The sequence below is a fragment of the Oreochromis aureus genome, linkage group 13 (genome assembly GCF_013358895.1).
Source record: "Oreochromis aureus strain Israel breed Guangdong linkage group 13, ZZ_aureus, whole genome shotgun sequence".
NCBI lineage: Eukaryota > Metazoa > Chordata > Actinopteri > Cichliformes > Cichlidae > Oreochromis > Oreochromis aureus.
This window is the reverse complement of record NC_052954.1, coordinates 3,701,150-3,721,852: the sequence shown is the minus strand read 5'-3', so window position 1 is coordinate 3,721,852 and position 20,703 is coordinate 3,701,150. Positions and strand designations below refer to the sequence as shown.

The 20,703-nt window shown below is 41.4% G+C and overlaps 1 protein-coding gene across 3 annotated transcripts in view; it reads left to right on the top strand.

Annotated features, from left to right (window-relative positions):
* Positions 1–20,703, top strand: part of birc6 (baculoviral IAP repeat containing 6) — a 172,503-nt gene that overhangs the window by 84,059 nt on the left and 67,741 nt on the right. Inside the window, exons 31-55 of one of the 3 annotated variants that reach the window (XM_039621872.1) lie at positions 251–387; positions 589–726; positions 1,652–1,779; positions 1,988–2,116; positions 3,042–3,257; positions 3,353–3,536; positions 4,256–4,459; positions 4,895–5,028; positions 6,360–6,513; positions 6,627–6,743; positions 6,852–7,012; positions 7,480–7,606; positions 7,712–7,822; positions 10,959–11,217; positions 11,333–11,904; positions 14,902–15,077; positions 15,209–15,305; positions 15,866–16,060; positions 16,176–16,376; positions 16,866–17,145; positions 17,223–17,479; positions 18,158–18,266; positions 18,598–18,834; positions 18,958–19,801; positions 20,007–20,150. In XM_039621872.1, the coding sequence (XP_039477806.1) occupies positions 251–387; positions 589–726; positions 1,652–1,779; positions 1,988–2,116; positions 3,042–3,257; positions 3,353–3,536; positions 4,256–4,459; positions 4,895–5,028; positions 6,360–6,513; positions 6,627–6,743; positions 6,852–7,012; positions 7,480–7,606; positions 7,712–7,822; positions 10,959–11,217; positions 11,333–11,904; positions 14,902–15,077; positions 15,209–15,305; positions 15,866–16,060; positions 16,176–16,376; positions 16,866–17,145; positions 17,223–17,479; positions 18,158–18,266; positions 18,598–18,834; positions 18,958–19,801; positions 20,007–20,150 (5,311 nt within the window). Of the gene's footprint in view, positions 1–250; positions 388–588; positions 727–1,651; positions 1,780–1,984; positions 2,117–3,041; positions 3,258–3,352; positions 3,537–4,255; positions 4,460–4,894; positions 5,029–6,359; positions 6,514–6,626; positions 6,744–6,851; positions 7,013–7,479; positions 7,607–7,711; positions 7,823–10,958; positions 11,218–11,332; positions 11,905–14,901; positions 15,078–15,208; positions 15,306–15,865; positions 16,061–16,175; positions 16,377–16,865; positions 17,146–17,222; positions 17,480–18,157; positions 18,267–18,597; positions 18,835–18,957; positions 19,802–20,006; positions 20,151–20,703 lie in introns of all 3 variants that reach the window. The other 2 variants (XM_039621873.1, XM_039621871.1) reach the window with 2 other exon arrangements.

The window sequence follows — 20,703 nt, the reverse complement described above, 5'->3', positions numbered from 1 at the left end:
CGTTACCTTTTCTCTGGTTACTACGCTGAGGCAAGTCCGAAAACTGCAAAAGTATTTCACTGCAACACAGTAAAGTGCCCTGTCAGTCTTTTGGCTGCTTAGATTTGTCTACTCATGCATAGAGATACAGCAGCACAAATTGTGTAGCACATCGTTTGGCTTCTTCTCCTGGAGATATCAAACTTAGCTTTCAGGTCTTGTGGATGCTGTGGATACTAACTGCAGTATGCTTAACCTGTATTCATGTTAGGGTATTCATGCTCCTGTCATGCATTGGCCAAAGATCCCTGAGTAACAGCGGTGTGTTGGAAGGCCTTCTGAATCTCCTGGACAGCCTCCTGTCTCCACTGCAGCAGCCACAAGCTGCCGCTCAGCGCAGAACTGAAGGTAAAGCAACTGAGAATAGCGTCCTTGCAGCACCTGATATGTTAACTTGAGTTAGTAGAAGTTACAGATAGAGTTAAAGTCAGTGTTAATTTTTATGTAGTCAGATTTATTTATTTTTAAACAGACTGGTTCGTTCAAAAGTGGGATACAGGAGTGTGTTTGAAATGAAGCTGTTTTTTTTGTTTTTTTTTAATTAAACAGGTGTTTTGGATATTCCCATGATCAGCTGGGTAGTGATGTTGGTCTCCAGACTGTTGGACTATGTAGCAAGTATCGAAGATGAGGCCTCAGGAGGGAAGAAGCACCTGGGAGGGAAAGAGCGGGAACGACCTGTAACAGGTAAAATACCTGCTTTCTACTTTTCCTTGATATGTGTAATTTTCTTTTTCTTTTTTTTAATCTATAGGCACTGGAAATTGTGAAATTGAAACAAAACATAAACAGATTAGCAGTTTTGTTGTGTTTTTATCCTGTTAATTCTTTGATAGCTTTGAAAGGATATCAATTAACAAACAGCAGAAGCTTAATAGTAATCTTTATGAATATCTACTCAGTGAGGAACTGAGTAGATATTAATAGATATGAAGAGATAAGAGAGATAAAATATTGCACATATAAAAGGCTCAGACAGCGCTTACATGAAGTGGTTGGCGGAATATCAATATTTTTACTCACTACGCAATTAGACTATACAATGCAATTTCTTTTTTTTCCATTCTCCAATTTAGAAGTCTACAACTGCAAGAGAGCATACAATTATGGTTAAACATTTAGCAATGACTGTTTACTAAGGTAATTGCTGAATATAGGTAGAAAGATGGTATCTGAATAACTAAAGAGAAAAAGTGGTCAGGATTTCTACTCTTTTTTTTTCTTTCTTCCTTTTTTTTAAAATGTTGCTCCAACTTTTTAAGGCGGTTTTTATGAGTAAAAACGGTAACCTCATAAGAATACTGACTACTTTGTTGAAAAAAGTCTCAAATCCATAAATCTTTGATGCTTATGCTTCACATGGATGATGATTAACATGACCTCAGCTGCACATTAAAAGACATGAATGCAGACATACATCTTTTACAAATGCTTGGAAATGGTTACAATCAAACTGCACTGTATGCTAAAGATGTTTGTCGCAGCACATTTAAGTAGTCCTCAAACTCAGCTAAATCATTTGGAATTAGGCTGTTTGATTGTACCTCATACTCCTCAGTTGTCTCTCAGTCTTGTATTACCTTCATTAATGTGCTATATTTTTGTCTTGCAGGTATTCAGTGGAGTTTCATAAATAACAGCCTCCAGTCTCAGAACTCCAGCAGGTCAGCCAAAGGCAGCAGCAGCCTGGATCGCCTGTACTCACGCAAAATCCGTAAGCAGCTTGTCCATCACAAGCAGGTAAATGTGTCCCATTTCAAAAGCAGCACACCTTCATATTTATTTTTCTCCATTTTTAAGTGGTCAATTAAAACTTGATTTGAAATTTGCATCTGTTAGAACCAGATTAGGGATTGTTTCTTATATTGGAATGCATCCAACAAGTAGATATTTCTGGAGTGATACTTTTACAGTACATAAACTTATTGTGGCCTTTTTATTGCAGCAGCTAAATCTATTGAAAGCAAAACAGAAAGCTCTGGTGGAGCAGATCGAGAAGGAGAAGATCCAGAGCAACAAAGGCTCCTCCTACAAACTGTTGGTGGAACAAGCCAAGCTGAAACAAGCTACATCCAAGGTGAGCAGCTCACCACACATTCAAAAACATTAGGCTGTGAAGGAGGGCTGCAACTAAATCTGCCCTTTCTTCTTTGATTAGTTGATTAGTCAGTGATTATTTCAGTAGCTTCCTGTGAGCAAACCTCCCGTTCTCCTGTTCCAGTGCCTACTCCACCTGTGAATATCACCCTTTAGTCTCATCCCACAGCAAATTAAATAATCACCCAGGAAACATATGAATTTGAAAATTATAGGAAATTGTTAGATGGACCTACTACACACGCAATGTTTGTGCTCACAGTTCAGCTTTTATTGCCAACTTTCATTATGCACAGCTACATACTGACTGCTACAGTCTCTGCTCAGAGCTGGTCTCGGCACTCCCGTGGTGGTCTCTTGCTTCACTTTAAAAGGAAGAGACTGTGATTAGTCCAAACACCACCACCTGTGGCCTCACCTGCCTCCGGGGCACTTGAGCTCACTGCACCACCCCTCCCCTTCATCTGAGCCAGGGACCACACCTCCACCACAGAGACATTATAGATGTATAATGATATATAGAGAGAATGTAATAATCAAATTTATTTTTAACATTACGCAATGGGACCGTCAGAACAAAAATGAAATAAATAAAAAATATTAGGCAATACAAATTTAAGCGCTAGTAGTATTTAACAAAAAATTATGTGCAAATAGTAAACTAACGACTTCTGCCCAGAAGTTCAAATAAAGCTTTGAATTAAATCCAAATGATTTTTTCCAATCCAAATGAAGTTTAAATAACAATGACTCATGACTTAACAATTGCAGTCGACATCTATGACTGATGCTACAGATACGACCCTTCTGTGAAGCGCTGTATTGTCATGTTTCTTGAATTCTGTGCATCATGTGTGGGAGATTAATTCTCAGTACTACAACTTGTTAATTTTTTCCTTTTTCAGCACTTTAAAGACCTGATCCGTCTGCGGCGGACAGCTGAATGGCCCCGTTCCACATTGGATACAGAGTCCACAACAGCCAAAGAAGCCCCAGAAGTAGAACCTCTGCCCTTCACTTTATCTCATGAACGCTGTATCTCTGTGGTGCAGAAGCTGGCCCTCTTTCTCCTCTCCATGGATTTCACCTGCCATGCTGATCTGCTGCTCTTTGTCTGCAAAGTATTTATCTAAAACTGGGAGTTTATCTAACACTGGGAATGTATATACACGAATTTGACAGTCTAAAACTACAAATATTTTTCTTATTCATTTAGGTCCTGGCTAGGATAGCCAACGCCACAAGGCCCACAATCCACTTGTGCGAAGTGGTGTCCGAGCAGCAGCTAGAACGCCTGCTTCTCTTGCTTGTGGGAACGGATTTTAACCGGGGGGACATCTCCTGGGGAGGCGCCTGGGCACAGTATTCCCTCACGTGTATGCTACAGGACATCCTGGCAGGTGTGTTTTCAGTTTAGCCTTACATCTGTTTGAATCTGATTAAAAATGCGCTGTTTGTGAGACGAGCGGGTGACATATTAAGTCTCGTGTGATCCAGTAAGCTGAACATTTAGTTTGACACATGGTTGTTGCTGGAATTTCAATTTGGCTTTAGAGCAAAATATTGTACTAAAACTGTTTTGGGGTTTTTGGGGGGTTTTTTTGGGGGGGGGTTTTTCTTTGTTTGTTTGTTTTTTTTAAATCTCTTTGAAAGTTGGGGAATTATTTTTGTATGTTCTCACATTAGCTTGAGCAAAAAACGTGGTGTGCAGAATTAGCAAAGATAACTTTGGTGCACATATTTGTTTCAATGGGGTCCTTTCTTCCTTTTTTTTTTTTTTTTTTTTTTAAGTCTCTAACTTTTTCCAACTGTAACATTTTTTTACTTTAGTTTTGATGTAGTACCATTTTCACACAGCCACTGGTGTGGTTGTACAATGTTTGCAGAGCACATTTCACAAACTTTTATCAAAGTGTAATATAGAATGTAATGAGGCACATTAAGCACATGGATGGTAAAATTTCTTATTGTCAGTGCAGTTAAGCTAGGCATGACTACACTGATCTAATAAATTAGACTTGTTATTCTGATTTTCTGTTTCATGTTTGGTGTCCTTTAACAACTTCATCTTCATTAAGTCGGTGCATGTCTGTTGTACTTGAACATGTATTCTTCTCAGGTGAACTGCTGTCTCCAGGCTCTCTAGATGTCATGGATGAGGTGGTGGTGGGTGACGAAGCCGGGACATCGTCCTCCTCAGCGGGAGCAGATTCGGAGGACTCGCTGTCCCAGACGGCACCCATCCCCCTGGTAGAGAGCATTGATGAAGCCCTTGTGCCTGATATCATCGCAGGTACTACTGGGACCTCCTCAGTATTCCAAAGTGCGTGGGTAGCCCTCTCTATTCTCCACACTTGCACCCCCCCAGACACACATACCTTACACTGACTTGAGTGACATGTTTATTGCTTTTTCTCACAGTGTGTTGTTATTATTTGTGGCTGTTATGAATTGGAGTGAGCAGTTCAGGCACATAGTTCCAGCCAGTTTTAGGCCTTTTATTTTTGCATAATTTCAGTGTATTTTATTTTTCCTTGTGCCAGTTTACCTCACAGGGTGAGCAGGCAACCATATTCAGCAAGGCTAAATGCAGTGACCTAGCTAAAAAAAGGTTTCCCATGATTCCCACTCCCATACAAGACTAGAGATTTAGCTGGATTGGGGTTAAAATTGTCCAGAGATGTGAGAGATTTTCTTGCTTGTATGTTTTTGTAATGTAAGTGCTTGGCAATATTAAAGCTGTTTTCACTATCCAAAGGTGCTCCACCTCTGTCATCTTTGGAAAAAGATAAAGACATAGACTTTGACTTGCTACAAGACCTGATGGATGTTGATATTGATCCTTTAGATATTGATTTGGAAAAAGATCCTCTTGCTGCCAAAGTGTTTAAGGTATGTGCATCATAACAAGCTATTCCTTCTGTCATGTCTCTCTACTGGGAATTAATTAAGTGACACTCACTAAGGTTGGGCGATTGGACGAATTTATTGGCCATCGATGATAGGCTGAGCCTTTCGCTGATCGTTTCTACAAGAGCGATTTATTTATTTATTTGCCCATGAATACGTTTGCTAATGATGTTGGTTGAAGCTAAGAGAAACAGTCAACAGAAAAAATAATAGCGCCGTTTTGACGGCACCCTCTTCCAGCTGCGAGCAAATGCAGTGATTCATTTACTCAAACTCATACCAGAAAGAAAGACAGGCAGTAGCCTATTTTCAGAAAAAAAACAAAAACATTTTATTTCAATTAAAAACCCACAATGGTGGGGAGGGAAACAAAAAGAAACTGGCTTCTTTTTTCTACTCTAACCGTTTTTACAGGCTGTTCCAGTGTTTATGTGTGTTTCACACTCGACCAACCAACAAATACAAAATTAAACAAAAAGTAAGTTAAAAATTAAAATGTCTGTTCCAGCAAACATTAAAAAACCTTTGCTGTAATGTTAAGTCTTTTGTGCAATTTGGCACATCTCAAATAAATAAATAAATGAATAATCCAAAAAATAGCTATATTAATACTGAAACAAACAAGAAAAGAAAGTAAAATATTCCGTCCAAACAAAACTTATAAACACGCAAATCAGTCCGTGCATGATTACATTGTTCCGCCCATCAAAAAGTCACCTGCACCAATATATCGCCTTTCGTCATTTATTGGACTGACGAATGTCGGTTTGAAAAATTTTATATCCATATCGCCCAACCTTAACACTCAGTGACTAGTATTTGCCAACTGTGTAGCTGAACATCAAGAAACATATTACAACAATTATTTTATTAACCTGTCAATGTAAGAGACAAGTGTCCAATAATTACATGTGATTTGGCACAACTTTTAAAATAATTGTGTGCTTACAGAAGTTGTTCTTTAGTGTTTGTTGTTAAGCCTGAAATAAAGAACTTTTTTTCTCTTGCTTAAACTCACCGTTAAGATATAAACTAATGTTGGTGTAAGATCAAACAACTGTAAAGAGTAACAAGCTATGTTTATTAGCTAAGTGATCTAAAGCATCACAAAAAATGAACTCATTGCAAATGATGTTTGCAAAGTAATTCTTCTGCTTTCATTTGACTACTTTGAACTTGATGTAATTATTAAGGTTATGTTTGCTGTGGAAAACTAAAAAAGATTTTTAAAAAAGCAAATGTAGAAATGAATTCTGACTGCAGACAGTTGATGTCCTTACATTTACCATCCCCTTTCTCATGTTCATCTTTAGCCCATCAGCAGCACCTGGTATGACTACTGGGGTGCTGACTATGGCACATATGGGTACAACCCATACATTGGAGGGGTTGGTATCCCAGTGTCCAAACCTCCAGTTGTTACTGAAAAGCCGGGGTCGCAGGGTCTGTCAGTGTCCGTGTCACAGGGTGAGGAGAGGCCTAATTTTATCTTTTTGGTTTTTTTTTTCCCAATATGGACCTGAATACATTTTCAACATTCTTTCCATACCACTTTTTGAGCTTCTGCCTCTGTTTCACAGCACTGGATGCCCGACTAGAAGTGGGCCTGGAGCAGCAGGCTGAGCTGATGCTCAAAATGATGGCAACTCTACAAGCAGACTCCATTCTACAAGCACTAACTTCCAGTTCATCCACAGGTAAATGAAGTAACAGTTTAAAAGTGAAGTGAAGCACACATTCTTTCCAGAGTTCCAGTGTTGGACTTGTGCTGATGGTCTGATACTGATTTTCTGTTGTGCTTATAGTGAGCCAATCTTCCAATGGGACTGATGACTCCCTGCTCAGAGCTCTCCATAGTGGAGGCTCTCCCCCAAACAGCGGCCTGATAGTCCAGCCCTCATCCATCCCAATTCTGAGTGCCTGCTTCAACAAGCTCTTCTCCATGCTGCTGGTCCACCATGTACAGGTCAGAACAGCCACTAACTGGAATTACACTTTAAGATGTTTCGATTCAGATACTTAGTACTCAGGAGGGTGGCAGCATTGAAAGTCATACAAAGTCATTGACTCACAAGATCAATTACTGTTATCTGCTGTTTAGTCCAATGCTCTACTTTAACTTCTTTTAGAGCAAATTTTAAGTGCAATATCTAACTTGTAACTTAAAAAAAGATTAAACAAACCTCTTTTTTCCCCTTCTGAAAAATGTGTGCACTTGAACAACCACACTATACTGTGCTGTGTTTATTAAACCTTGTAAAATGAACATCTGCAATGTACTGACAGAAAAGTGATTTTATTGGCTGTACTCTTCTGAAAGGGCTTATTTTTAAATATAAGTGGTGACCACTGCAGAATTTTGAATGTATGACTTCACTAAAGATGAGTAAGGGAACACCCACAGACACTAAATGATATTTTCTCCACTCTCAGCTGGAATCCCTGCTGCAGCTCTGGCTAACGCTCAGTCTAAACACTTGTTCTGGGGGCAGTGAGGAAAGCGGGTCTGACATCTTTCTGTTCAATGCCAGCCGAGTGCCCACCATCCCGCTCAACCAAGGTTAGCGCTTGTCCGTTCCTGCTCTCTAATTTGGAGCTGTATGCAGTTTACATATGGTTACATTGCTTTATATTGTTCTTTTTTTGTGTTTGTGACTGTGTTCAGCATCCATCAGCAGTTTCCTAACCGTGCTGGCATGGTACCCCAACACTTCCCTGAGAACATGGTGTCTGGTTCTGCACTCTCTCACTCTGATGACTAATATGCCAGCTTGCGGTCAGTACTCGGCTCTTCACTGGTTTGTTTACCAGTGGATTTTCTTTTCACATTATTTTCAAATGGCTCTGTAAGGGATATCATTGAGAAAGTTGTTTAAGCATTCTTGTATGTTTCAAACTAATCCACCTTTTTATATTGCACCCGAGTTTCTTTTCAGTCATTTCACTCGTTCAGCACATATTACAGCAACACATGTCCTGACACCTTCAAGGCAGGTGACCTGTAATGACATATGTGCGACCCTCTTGGACATCTACAGCCCTATCACAGTCATTCCTCAGTTTGTGCACTCTTCATCACGCTAACAACACCTCTGCTGAGTTGGGCTAGCTAGCTACTGTTAGTTAGCTCTGTTGTCTACTGACTTTAAGGTAGCCTTTGCTGTTATTAGCCACCACTGCCCGGTTGGAATTAGAGATGGCACGATACCACTTTTTTATGTCCGATACCAATATCATAAATTTGGATATCTGCCGATACCGATATGAATCCAATATAGTGTGTTTTTTAATCAATAAAACTCTTTCTTTAATATCTTGCTGCATTTTGTATAAGTTCATACTCAAGTTTAAATAAACAACAACACTAAAGCTATTCTGTTATACCTGTATGTAAAAAATACACTGCACCCAAAATATTTCATAGTTCAGCAACACAATCTAATAAACTTAAACCTGCTCCATCCTCCCTATTCTGGTATTTTAAAGAGTACTTAGCAGAAATATTAAGCAACCTAACTAATAGGGTTGCAAATTCCCAGCAAAAAAAAAAAAAAGGGAACCACCCACCCTCCACCTCATGATGCTTAATCGACGTAATCAACTTTAATTTGATGCAGCGTGGGGAAAAAAAGCACAGAAATAAATTATTTTTCAAGAATAATTAAATAGATTCAACATCTTTCTTCAACAGAATTGCAGACTGCACAGATGGTACCTTCCCAAAGGAAAAAGTAGTGTAGCTTACTAGGGTATATTAGACTTAATAGTTACTATATACAGTAATGGACTTCTATACATTTTACATCAGATTAAAACTTTGGGTGTAAGATTCAGATAATTATTTATTAAAAGCTACATATTTTAAATGAGAATAAGAAAGAAAAGTATGTCTTTGTGCCCCCTTTTCCCTGTTAATATGCCCTATCGGCCCCCCTGGCTGCACTTTGCTAGATCCGCCCCTGCACAGTTACCAGCCGTCAGCTACGTAGAAAAGGATCCTGGTGTAGAAAGTAATATTAAATAAATTCTAACAACAGCTTATCAAGCTTAAACGTGCTGCTGTTGTTCCGCTGGTTTCCTCTTTCTGGTGCAAAGTGGGCCAAAAACAAAGAAGAAAGACGGACTCGCAACTGAAAAGCCGATCAGCCAATCATTGATCAGTTTCATGATTGAAGTAGCAGCAGGAGAGGGAGGGAGAGAGAAGAGGCACTCGCTCCATATATCGGTTGTTAAGCTTAACATGGGAATGCTTTACAAACATTCAGATATGAACTTACTTGCTTTACTTCTCTCTGGGATAACTTCCTCGGAGATGAAATGCCGGTTTGGTAGCGAGGCTACAAATACACACAGCCGCTCTATCACGTGAGCGCACTGCTCCGACGTGCTGCGGTTATGAGCTGAGTTACGCCGTGTTGCAAGTTTTGTGAGGTGCTTTTTTGATATTTAATGGATCGGATTACATTTTTTATTTCTCGCCGATATCTGATCCAGTAATTTAGGTCAGTATCGGACCGATACGTAATATCGGATCGGTCCATTTCTAGTTGGAATGTGGGCTCCTTCAGCGGCACTAATGTTGAAGTTTTCCTGAGCATTGTTTCTTGCTTTACGTTTTGATATGAGTATCAAAACCAAGCAAACAAAGCAAAAATGTTGTTCACCCCTATCCTCAGGTGTGTGGTTTCACTTTGCATGCTAAGGTGTACCCTGTTATCCTGGGGATTGTCCACACTAGGGTGGATTGGCTGAGCCCATAGCTTGTGACTTTGCTGCCATGTCCCACATTTGGTTCTGAAAAGATGGGTGACGTTTGTGGATAAACTGCTGGAAAACATGGCTATAACATGGATTGACCCTCTCCTCTCCAAGTTTAGGGAACATGCTTCATCTGAGTCAGAAGATATCAGATTAAGCAATTGATGCCGGTTGATGCCCCAGCAATTAGATGACCACATGACGTATGTTGATGAGTTTCCCAAGTGAGAGACGAACTGTGCAAGAGCACTGGCCAACCTCAGTCTGAGTTAACCACTCAGCAGGATGACATGTTGGGCATCGGCCTGGCTATGCATGGTATGTCAGAGGATGAGCTGTACCAGCCACGACAACATGTTTCCTGTTTTCTGCATCCACCTCAGAAAGCGGGATGTTTCACAGGCGTTTTCCCTCAGAGCCAGCAATGGTCAAAAACTGCCTACCCATATTCCCAGATTTTAATGACACAGTTAGCTCAAACAACTGTCTACCTGTGTCACTGTGCCCTGCTATGGACAGTATGTGGAGCTGGATGGTGTGGAAGTGGCTGGCTTAGTCAGTCCACCTCCTGTCGAGCTATTCCTGGTGGCTTAATAGTCCCACAACCGTTGGGGCTGTCCACTGTGAATGACTGTTAGTCCAATAATCACACAATTGACATTCGAACTCCAACACAAATGGTCGCCTTCCTTTGCACAACCACCGAAAAAGCCAGCCCTCCAATCTTCTACTCCCTCATTCCCGCCTGCGCGTAGCCATGCCCCCCCACACGACACTTGCGCAGTAGGTTACATACATCTTAACATGATCATTGTTGAACCATTGCATTGTAGGTGGCTTACAATAACAGCTATCAGCCACCTGCAATGCAGTCTTGCTATCCCTTCTGTTTTTTTTAAGCACCTTGGCTCATGTGTCAACTCACATGATCAAAAGTGGGTCAGTGACCCTCAGGACCATGTCAAAGGGAACACTTCACTAGGGATTAAATACCTGTGACTCTCCATCATTTGAATAAGACATTAAATGTATTCATAAACTTAAAGTCCAGCTGACTCCCCAAAGTCATCTAGATTACCATAACCTGCTTTTATTATTATTATTATTATTATTATTATGTTTAAAAAAGAACTTCTGAACTTCTGAAATTCTAGTCTCCAACAACGGGATGAGCTCTCAGGAAAGCACAGCTCAGCAGATGGTGTCTGATCCCAACCTGATCCATGTCTTGGTGCGCTTCCTGTCTGGCAGCAGCACCAATGGGACAAGCCAACACAGCTCTCAGGTGGGACCAACTGCCACCCAGGCCATGCACGAGTTCCTGAGCCGCCTGCAGGTTCACCTGTCCTCCACATGTCCACAGATGTTCAGCGAGTTCCTGCTCAAACTCATGCACATCTTGTCTACTGAGAGGTACATTTTGGCTTTTTTAGTTGTTAGTGCACATTAGGTATAATCAATAATTTTGACAGCAAATATAATGTTTAATGGTATGAGTAGTTCTAATTAATGGTTCTGAAACTCTCAGGGGTCCATTCCAGTCAGGCCAGGGTCCATTGGACGCCCAGGTGAAGCTGCTTGAGTTTACTCTAGAGCAAAATTTTGAGGTGGTGTCAGTGGCCACTATCACCTCAGTTATTGAGTCCATCACGTTCTTGGTTCACCACTACATTACCTGCTCAGATAAAGTGGTTTCACGCAGTGGCTCAGACAGCTCAGTGGGAGCCAGAGCTTGTTTTGGGGGTCTGTTTGCCAACATAATCCGGCCAGGAGACGCAAAGGCAGTCTGTGGAGAAACCACACGTGACCAGCTAATGTTTGATCTTCTCAAGCTGGTGAATGTGCTGGTGCAACTGCCTTTGTCTGGAGACAGAGAGTTCAGCGGGCGGCTGCCACCATCAGGCAGTGGAGCAGCTGATAGCAGTGTGTCTGATGAAGAGAAGGTCTGTGGCAGCAAAGAAAGTGTTGCTGGTGGATCAGCATCCAATCAGGGCCCTCCTGCAGGTGTGGCTGATCTGGTGCTTGCCAATCAGCAGATAATGAGCCAGATCTTGTCTGCACTGGGCCAGTGCAACAGCAGCGCCATGGCCATGATCATAGGTAAGACAACTCTACAAAAAATTATGTGATCTGCCAAATATTTCAGCACTCAGATTTTATGGTCTATAGCCTAATGATTGTTTGGCTTACACCGTTGTCATAAACCTTGCTTCTGGAATTAAAAACACACATATCACCGAAATAGTACACAACGCACCAAATGGTGCACAAAGATGGTTTGAACAAAACCCAGTGAACAAAGTTGAGTCTCTAGCAGGCGGAGAGCCTGATATTTTATTGGAAAGTGAGAGAGAGCCAAAAATTATGCAACATTAACCGTAAACATTGTTCTTACATCACCTGGCCACAAACTCTAAGTGAAGCTGCAGTGGGATAGAAATATTACAAGTGTTGTTTAGGATGTTAAGCACGGTTTGTGCAGAAGCAGCCTCTTGGTCACAAAATACATTTGTGAGGTTAGCTGATTTTATGAACACTTTAGTTATAACTAACTAAATACGTAATGACAATTGTATGCCAGTAGTCGTTTAACATTAGCAGCACTACCATAAGACTGTAAGAGTAAGAATGCGTCTGATAAAATTTCACTTGTGGCTAGTGCTGGGCGATATGATGATATATATCGTGTGGACGATAGAAAAGTGTCTATCGTGCCATTTGTCTTCTATCGTTTCTATCGTTTCTAACCCTAATTTTATAAATTATTACATAAAATATATAAATAACCCTATACAACCGTTCGGAGCAGGCACATTGCGTTTTGCCTAACTATTTTTAAATCCCTGTAGAACTTGGAACCACGTAAGGTAGCGCAATATTTTTTTTTTTGCATATGAAACCGTAGGAGTTGTACTTACATCTTATTCCATTAGCTTGTCCTAGGTCACGGTTTCCTTCCACTTTGCAAAAATTAAAAAGCACTTCCAGCAACAAAAACATAATATTCCAGAAACACGCTTTGCTGATCTGATCAGCTGTTCATAACACTTCCTAAGTTGGAATAACTCAGTGCGAACTATCGCATGCCTGTCCGAAACCGGAAGTGACGTCATTTTCGCATAAAATGTCGTTTTCTAGCTTCAAAGCCTATGTTGGTGTTTTTAAAAGTCATGTTTGAGTTTATGCTTTTCTGTATCGTTTCTGGGATGCTTAGAAGTCAAATTACACTGTTGGAAATAGTTTATTTTGATGCACATGCTGTGTTTTTGCAAATTTGCATTTATTTATTTTCATTTTTCCTGTAGTATCTCAAAAATAAAACTATGAAGACACTCAAAATAAATTTCTCGTGGTTGGAAACTATTTTGTGCAACTTTTTGTATTTACAGTTTTGAGGATAAGCCCTTAAATTTCTCTAACTAGAAATATATGTAAAAACAAACAAAAAACGATTTTCAATTTTTTTTGTAGTTTATTGCACTTTTTTGCAATTTATGTAGTTACTATGGACTTAATGCATACATATTATTAAAATTTGGGCTATAACGGTTGTATTGATGTATAGCAACTTGAAATGCTCCCACAAATGGCACTACAGCATGTAAAATGTAAAGATAAGCTCTGGCGGACTTGGTTCTATGGTAGGTCTTAAAGCAGTGGTTCCCAAAGTGTGGGGCCCGCCCCCTAGGGGGGGCGCAGAGCTATTGCAGGGGGGGCGCGGCATGAAAAGGGGAAAAAAAACAAAAACAACGCTTGGACAATGCTAGCACGGGGCGCCCACACAAACGCAAAGCAGGAGATGAAGCATTGCTGAATATGTTTCCAAACCAACTTCATTCTAAGCCAAAGACTAGAAAATATGGTGAGGCATATCTTCCCTTTGGCTTCACCTGCACAAGTGCTGAGGTAGGTCTCCCTGCAGAATTAGTTTTCCCTGCATCGGGAGCAGCGCTGGGCTGTTCAAATCACGGACAAACAGTATCCCACAGTTGTTTATGTTTTTGAACCCATTTTGTAGAGGGTTTTTTTTGAAAAATGTATTGATAGCAATGTTGAACATTATTACACAGGAAAAAAACAACTACATGTAAAATAATTACACCGTGATGCCTCTGCCTTTCTAAATGCAGGGACAGTAATGGCCTGTATATGTAAGCGTGTAAAACCTGCAGAGTCAGATTAACAGTATTTTGTCTCTATCTGCCATTCTGCAATTCATCTCATGTAAACAATAACGTGGCGCACAGTGTGACGTGAAAAAGGCACATACCTTTGACATTGCGTGATTTAACTCTGTATTCCTCGTCCACACGTAAACGCAAAAAAGGAGTTTTAAAAATCTCCGTTCTCGGTGATTCGATACGCCGTTTACATGTGCCCGAAACAGCTGCGCGTTCAAAAATACCCGTGTAGGTGCGGACGGAGCGTAAAAGAGTTGGTAGTTTATTTTCTTACTACCTGTAATTTATTGCAGATTATTTGTATTTGCTTAATTGTTTAATAAATGTTTGAGGTCTGAAATAAACCGCAATGGAGCAAAATATGGGTTTGCGTGGTTGAAGGATGTGTTTGTGCGTGTGCGTGCGCGCGTGCACGCGGGGGGGTGGGGGGGCTCGAACATTTTTCTTGTTAAACAAGGGGGGCCCAGCAAAAAAAGTTTGGGAACCACTGTCTTAAAGGGTTAAATAGCCTGTGGCAAATATGTTAGTGTTGTCTTCTCACTATACATACTCTTAACTTCATGCAAGAGAAAATAAAGTATAAAAAAATGATATTTTTCACAAAGAAACTCCGTCTTGTGTTTTTGACACTGCTTTACATGCACCCGGATTTGCGACATGCTTTACGGTAACTCAAAACAAAGACTGCACCCTCTCCACTCGCTGTTTACAGACTGCATACTTTCCAGATGACCACAGGTCAGGTGGTATATCGTGATATAAAATAATTCATATCGTGATAAATATTTTTTCCATATCGCCCAGCACTACTTGTGGCTGAATTGTTCCTTTAACAAAGCACCAAAAATATTTAAATATATGTGGACAACCATTGCCTATAAGTATGAGCTGACTATTCTTCCTCTGTGTTCTGCAGGAGCCAGCGGTCTCCACCTGACTAAACATGAGAACTTCCACGGTGGCCTAGATGCCATCTCAGTGGGTGACGGCCTCTTCACCATCCTTACCACTCTGAGCAAGAGAGCCACCTCAGTCCAGGTCATGCTACAGCCCATCCTCACTTACATGGCTTGTGGTTATATGGGCAGACAGGTGAGCTTCATTCTGCTGGGGTCTGACCTTTGACGATCTAAACAAATACAGAGCAGTGCTGACACATTTATTTATTTAGTTATTTATATATTTCTTTATTTTTCTCTGTCTTGTCATTGCACATTCTTTAGGGATCGCTCTCCACCTGTCAACTGTCAGAGCCTCTTCTGTGGTTCATTCTTCGAGTGTTGGACACCAGTGAGGCTCTTAAGGCCTTCCACGACATGGGTGGGTGTATACACCTAATATCTGTATATTTCTTTGATTGTCAAAGCATCGTGTCCATAGTACTACCAAGACCTTATAGACCTCATAGTTCATTCATATCAGAGAGCCCCAAGCTATAAGAGTTGAATGGGTTTTAAAGTTTTGCTGTTGAGTTTCTTTGTAAACCAAGTATTTGAAGTGCAAATTACTCCCTCATCCATGTTTCTTAGCTTGCAGTACCATCTTCCCAGCTTTTGTTTGCACATTGAGCCATATGTTGTTCAGTAGAATAGTATTTAGCACAGTTAGGTGTTAATGGTCATGGAAAAATATCTCCATAAACATTAAAACCCACAAGGAGATTAAGTCTCAAAAGGTTCCTTTTGTTGATCAGTGCCCAAAGAGTCACCTGACACCTTTGTCACTCCACTGATTGTGGAAGGAATTGAAAAATTTATCACAGTCAGATTTTTCAGTCATTTAATTTTTCTTGAAATTGAACATGGGTGCATTGCATAAGAGCAGTCAATGGTTTATGCTGTACTTGATGTATAAGAAAGCATAACTTTGTCTTTAACCAGGAGGTGTCCAGTTGATCTGTAACAACATGGTGACCAGCACTAGAGCCATTGTGAACACGGCACGCAGCATGGTGTCCACTATCATGAAATTCTTAGATACAGGTCCAGGAAAGACGGCAGATGGAAACCTCAAAGCCAGAGTGATGACATCGGAGCCGGACAATGCTGAGGGACTCCACAATTTTGCTCCTTTAGGTGCTTTCAGCTAATTTTGAATTCCATCATTCCATCTCATAGGACAATACCTGAATAAACTTGACAATCGTATTCCTACTCTTCTCTCATCTGCATGATCTGTGTCCCTTCCCAGGCACTATCACATCCAGCAGCCCAACAGCACAGCCTGCAGAGGTCCTCCTCCAGGCCACCCCTCCACACCGACGGGCCCGCTCCGCAGCCTGGTCTTACATCTTCTTGCCGGAGGAGGCCTGGTGTGATCTCACCATCCATCTTCCAGCTGCTGTGCTGCTGAAGGAGCTCCATATCCAGCCACACCTAGCTTCTTTAGCCAGTGAGTAGGAATTTCTTTAAAGATGAGTGAGCGATGACCTCTCTTGAGATTTGTGTAAACCCGGTGACCAATAAATGTCTAACAGCTGTGCTTGCCACAAGGGTTTCTCCACCAAGTACTAAGCCATTTTTTGCTTTGGGATTGAATACTCAACTCAATGATATGCCAATGAATTTATAGCTTTTATGTAATTTGTGTTTTCTGGAATTTTGGTTGATATTCTGTCTCAATTAAAATGAAACAACCAACTATTGTTCATTTCTATTTTGTGAGCAAACGTAGAAATTCAGCCTGGGATAAATTCATTATTTTCCCTACTGTAAATAAACTATACTAAAATGTTAGTCAAGAGGACACTGCTTTTGCCTTCACATTGAGCTGTTAATAAAAAAAATACTGGCAGACATTATGGTGTTTATTTAGTAGTCTGCATTTCACTTCAGGAGTTCACCCCATTCATTTTCTGCCTTTCTTTCCTCTTACAACCAGCCTGTCCCTCCTCGGTCTCAGTGGAGATCAGTGCTGATGGGGTCAACATGTTGCCACTGTCCACGCCAGTCATCACCAGTGGCTTGACGTACATTAAGATCCAGCTGGTGAAAGCAGAGGTTGCTTCGGCTGTTTGTCTGAGGTTACACCGTCCTCGTGATGCCAGCAACCTGGGTCTCTCTCAGATCAAACTCTTGGGTCTGACAGCATTTGGTAACACCTCCTCTGCAACAGTCAATAACCCCTTTCTGCCTTCTGAGGACCAGGTCTCCAAAACCAGGTAATCATGATGCATCCTGTATGCAGTATATGTCTGTGTTTGGCTGTTGGTGTGAACTTCTCCATCTCCCTGTACAGCATTGGTTGGCTGCGTCTTCTCCACCACTGCCTGACCCATGTCAGCGACTTGGAAGCCATGATGGCCAGTGCTGCAGCACCCACTGCCAACCTGCTGCAGACCTGCGCCGCGCTGCTCATGTCACCATACTGTGGCATGCACTCACCCAACATTGAGGCTGTGCTAGTCAAGATCGGCTTGCAGTCCACGCGCATTGGACTCAAACTCATCGACATTCTGCTGAGAAACTGTGCTGCGTCTGGCACCGACCCTGCCAGTGAGTCACTCACAGCTGAGTCACTGCTGAGATGTGACTATATCTCCTTGAAAAGCATTAAAAAAACATTAAAATAGCCACATTTATTAGTATGAGAGAATATTAAATGATTGCGGTGGTTTGAAAGATGAACAAGTTCAAGTTTCAGATGTTGTTTTGCATTACCATTTAGAAAATGTTTTTTCTAGCATTAATGAATCTGGTGCTGTATTGTTTTTGCACTGTGTGCTTGCAATACATATAGCTGTAAATGTGATCTTATCTTATTATCTTATCTGTCTGGTGTTTTGTCTTGGATTTTTTTTTGTAAATATTTGTCTGATATTGCTTTTATCTAAATACATTTGGGCAAAAATACAAAATAAATTATATTTATTAGTGGTCTGATTATTAATTACAGACCACTTCTGATTCTTGGTCTTAGTAAAGTGTGGAAATTGTTGCGTAAAGCAATGGATTTGACAAAACATTACACAATACACAGTGCAATGTTAAACTCTTTGTGTATCAGATCTAACCACTTCCCAGTGAAACTGTTAATATTTGGACTGTGGAAGAATTTTCTGACACATGTGCATCATGTTCTTGGCAGGCAGCATGACTTTGAAAAATGTTTAAAAATAAAAATGTTGATAATAATTTAATATCGCTAAAAAAAGAATCACTGTTTCTTTAAAGATTTGAACAGTCCCCTGCTGTTTGGACGACTTAACGGCCTCTCCTCAGATTCCACCATAGACATTCTATACCAGCTGGGCACCACACAGGACGCAGGGACCAAAGACAGGTACTCCTCCGTCTTTGTCACCACTCAAATTCCCCCTCTAGGTTCTCTCAAAGTGCATCAACTGATGAGAAACAGTCTCCCGTCAAGGTGATATTCCAGACAGACTCATAAACTGATAGTAAAAAGTGTCCTTACATTCTCCTTGTCATTTTTTTTTCTTTTAACTGTCATCTCATTGTGTTTGTTGCATATAAATTATGCCCCAAGGTGGTTTTTACTGAGTAATTAAGGACCTTTTTTATGTTTAAAAAAACAAAAAGAAAAACGTTACCATGCCCAGCACTTGAGCCATTTGACTTATTTGTCAACTCTCTGAATTCTAAACCTCCAGAATCCAGGCTCTTCTGCAGTGGGTCCATGACTCTTCCCGTGTGGCAGCCCATAAGATGAGTGGTCAGATGGGATACACCGGGCATGCTTCTGGCTCTTCCTCTGCTTCATCAAGGGAGTATGGTCTCCTTATGCCATCGCCCTCCCACCTCCACTGTGTGGCAGCCATCCTCTGGCACAGCTATGAGTTGCCTGTTGACTACGACCTGCCTACACTGCTTAACAGAGAGCTCTTTGAGTCAGTCCAGTGTCTTGTAGTTAATTACACATGCATGTAGTTGGGTTCATTAGTGGGTTTAAACAATATTCTTCTTAGCAGATTTATGACTGATTCCATTCTTTTCTTTGCTGTTCCCTTCAGGTTGCTGTATAACTGGTCCATGTCGCTGCCATGCAACATTGTGCTGAAGAAGGCCGTAGACAGCTTGTTGTGTTCCATGTGTCACATCCATCCCAGCTACTTCTCCTTGCTAATGTCCTGGATGGGGATTGTCTCGCCACCCAGTGCCACTCACTCTCAGGCTCAGCAACGACGTCTTGCCATGACTGATGATGGCAAAAAGCAGCATGATGCTAACACCACTGCGGCGGGACTTACCGATGACTCCAAGCATGCCAGGCCACACGTTAATCTGTCAGAGTCCCAGCTAACCACACTAGCGGCTGCCTCCCAGTCACCAGGAGCAATAGAGCAGCTGCTGGATTCAGGCTTGCCCTCGCTGTTGGTTCGCAGCTTGGCTCAGTTCTGTTTCAGCCTCCTGGCCAGTGCAGACCTGCCTTTGCCCGCTGGTCAGGCCGAGAGACGACACCATCATCACCACTTTCACTCATCCTCACTCAATCGCCCGCCTCTCTCGGCAGAGCTGGCTGCTCCGGTGCTCCGGTTTCTCACAGAAGTAGGCAACAGTCACACCATGAAGGACTGGCTGGGAGGACCAGAGGTCAACCCACTGTGGACAGCGCTGCTGTTCCTACTGTGCCACTCCAGTGCCAGTGCTGGGGCCAATGCTAGCTGTCAGCCTGGATTTGCTGCAGGTTCTCCTCCATCCCAACCTCAGCCTTTAGGGTCACGCTTTTCCTTGGCCTCCTCAGGGCAGACAGGAGGGCTCACCACCCAGCAGAGGACAGCACTGGAGAATGCCACTGTGGCCTTCTTTCTCCAGTGTATCTCCTGCCACCCTAACAACCAGCGGCTTATGGCACAGGTCCTCTTACTAGATGTTATAGATTAAAAAAAAATAATAATGTTTTTCTTTTAACTTGTTAGATGTAGATTTGCACACATAATTAGGCAAACTTGTTATTTAATGATTGCTAGTTCGTAAGCTAATTTATTTAGAAATTGGAATTCAAATGTAGATATTCATTGGTTTCTGTCTTGGTTTTTAAGACTTCTGTCCTTGGCTGCAGGTTCTCTGTGAACTCTTCCAATCAGCACCTCAGCGAGGCAATGTACCCGCCTCTGGAAACATCTCAGGCTTCATTCGAAGACTGTTTCTGCAGCTCATGCTGGAGGATGAGAAGGTCACAGTCTTCCTACAGTCTCCCTGTCCGGTGGGTAACTCAATTATATGGTCAACAGCGTTGTTCAGAGGTTTTACACAAAGTATTGTGCTTTTTCTTAAATAAATGGTATTTCATTAAAGACTTTGAAATGATGATGTGACATACAGCAAATGCCTGATGTAGTACTTAGTTGTGAGCTTAAGGTGGCAGTGCAGCAGTATGAAGCATATGTTTTTTCTCTGTATCACAATGGTCCCTTCACACTGATTCATGCCTGGTATTATGTGCTCTCAGTAACATCCTAATGGTTTTTATTTTCTACTGCTCAGTTGCTGGCTGTTACAAAAGCTTTGGAGAGTATCTGTGCCAGAGTGCCTGTAAGCATTGTATGGAGAAATTGGTTAATTACCCAAAGCAAGTCGTTTTTTTATCTTTGGAATCTCATTGTCTCACTTCGGCTCTAGCTGAAATATCTCAATAATTGATTAAATTTAGTGCAAACATTTATGGATTCCAAGTACTAAAGGTGATGTGATTTGAAAAAGGCATAAAGCTCTCGGCAACTTTGTTTAGGGCCAAATTGCGACAACTACTTAACAAA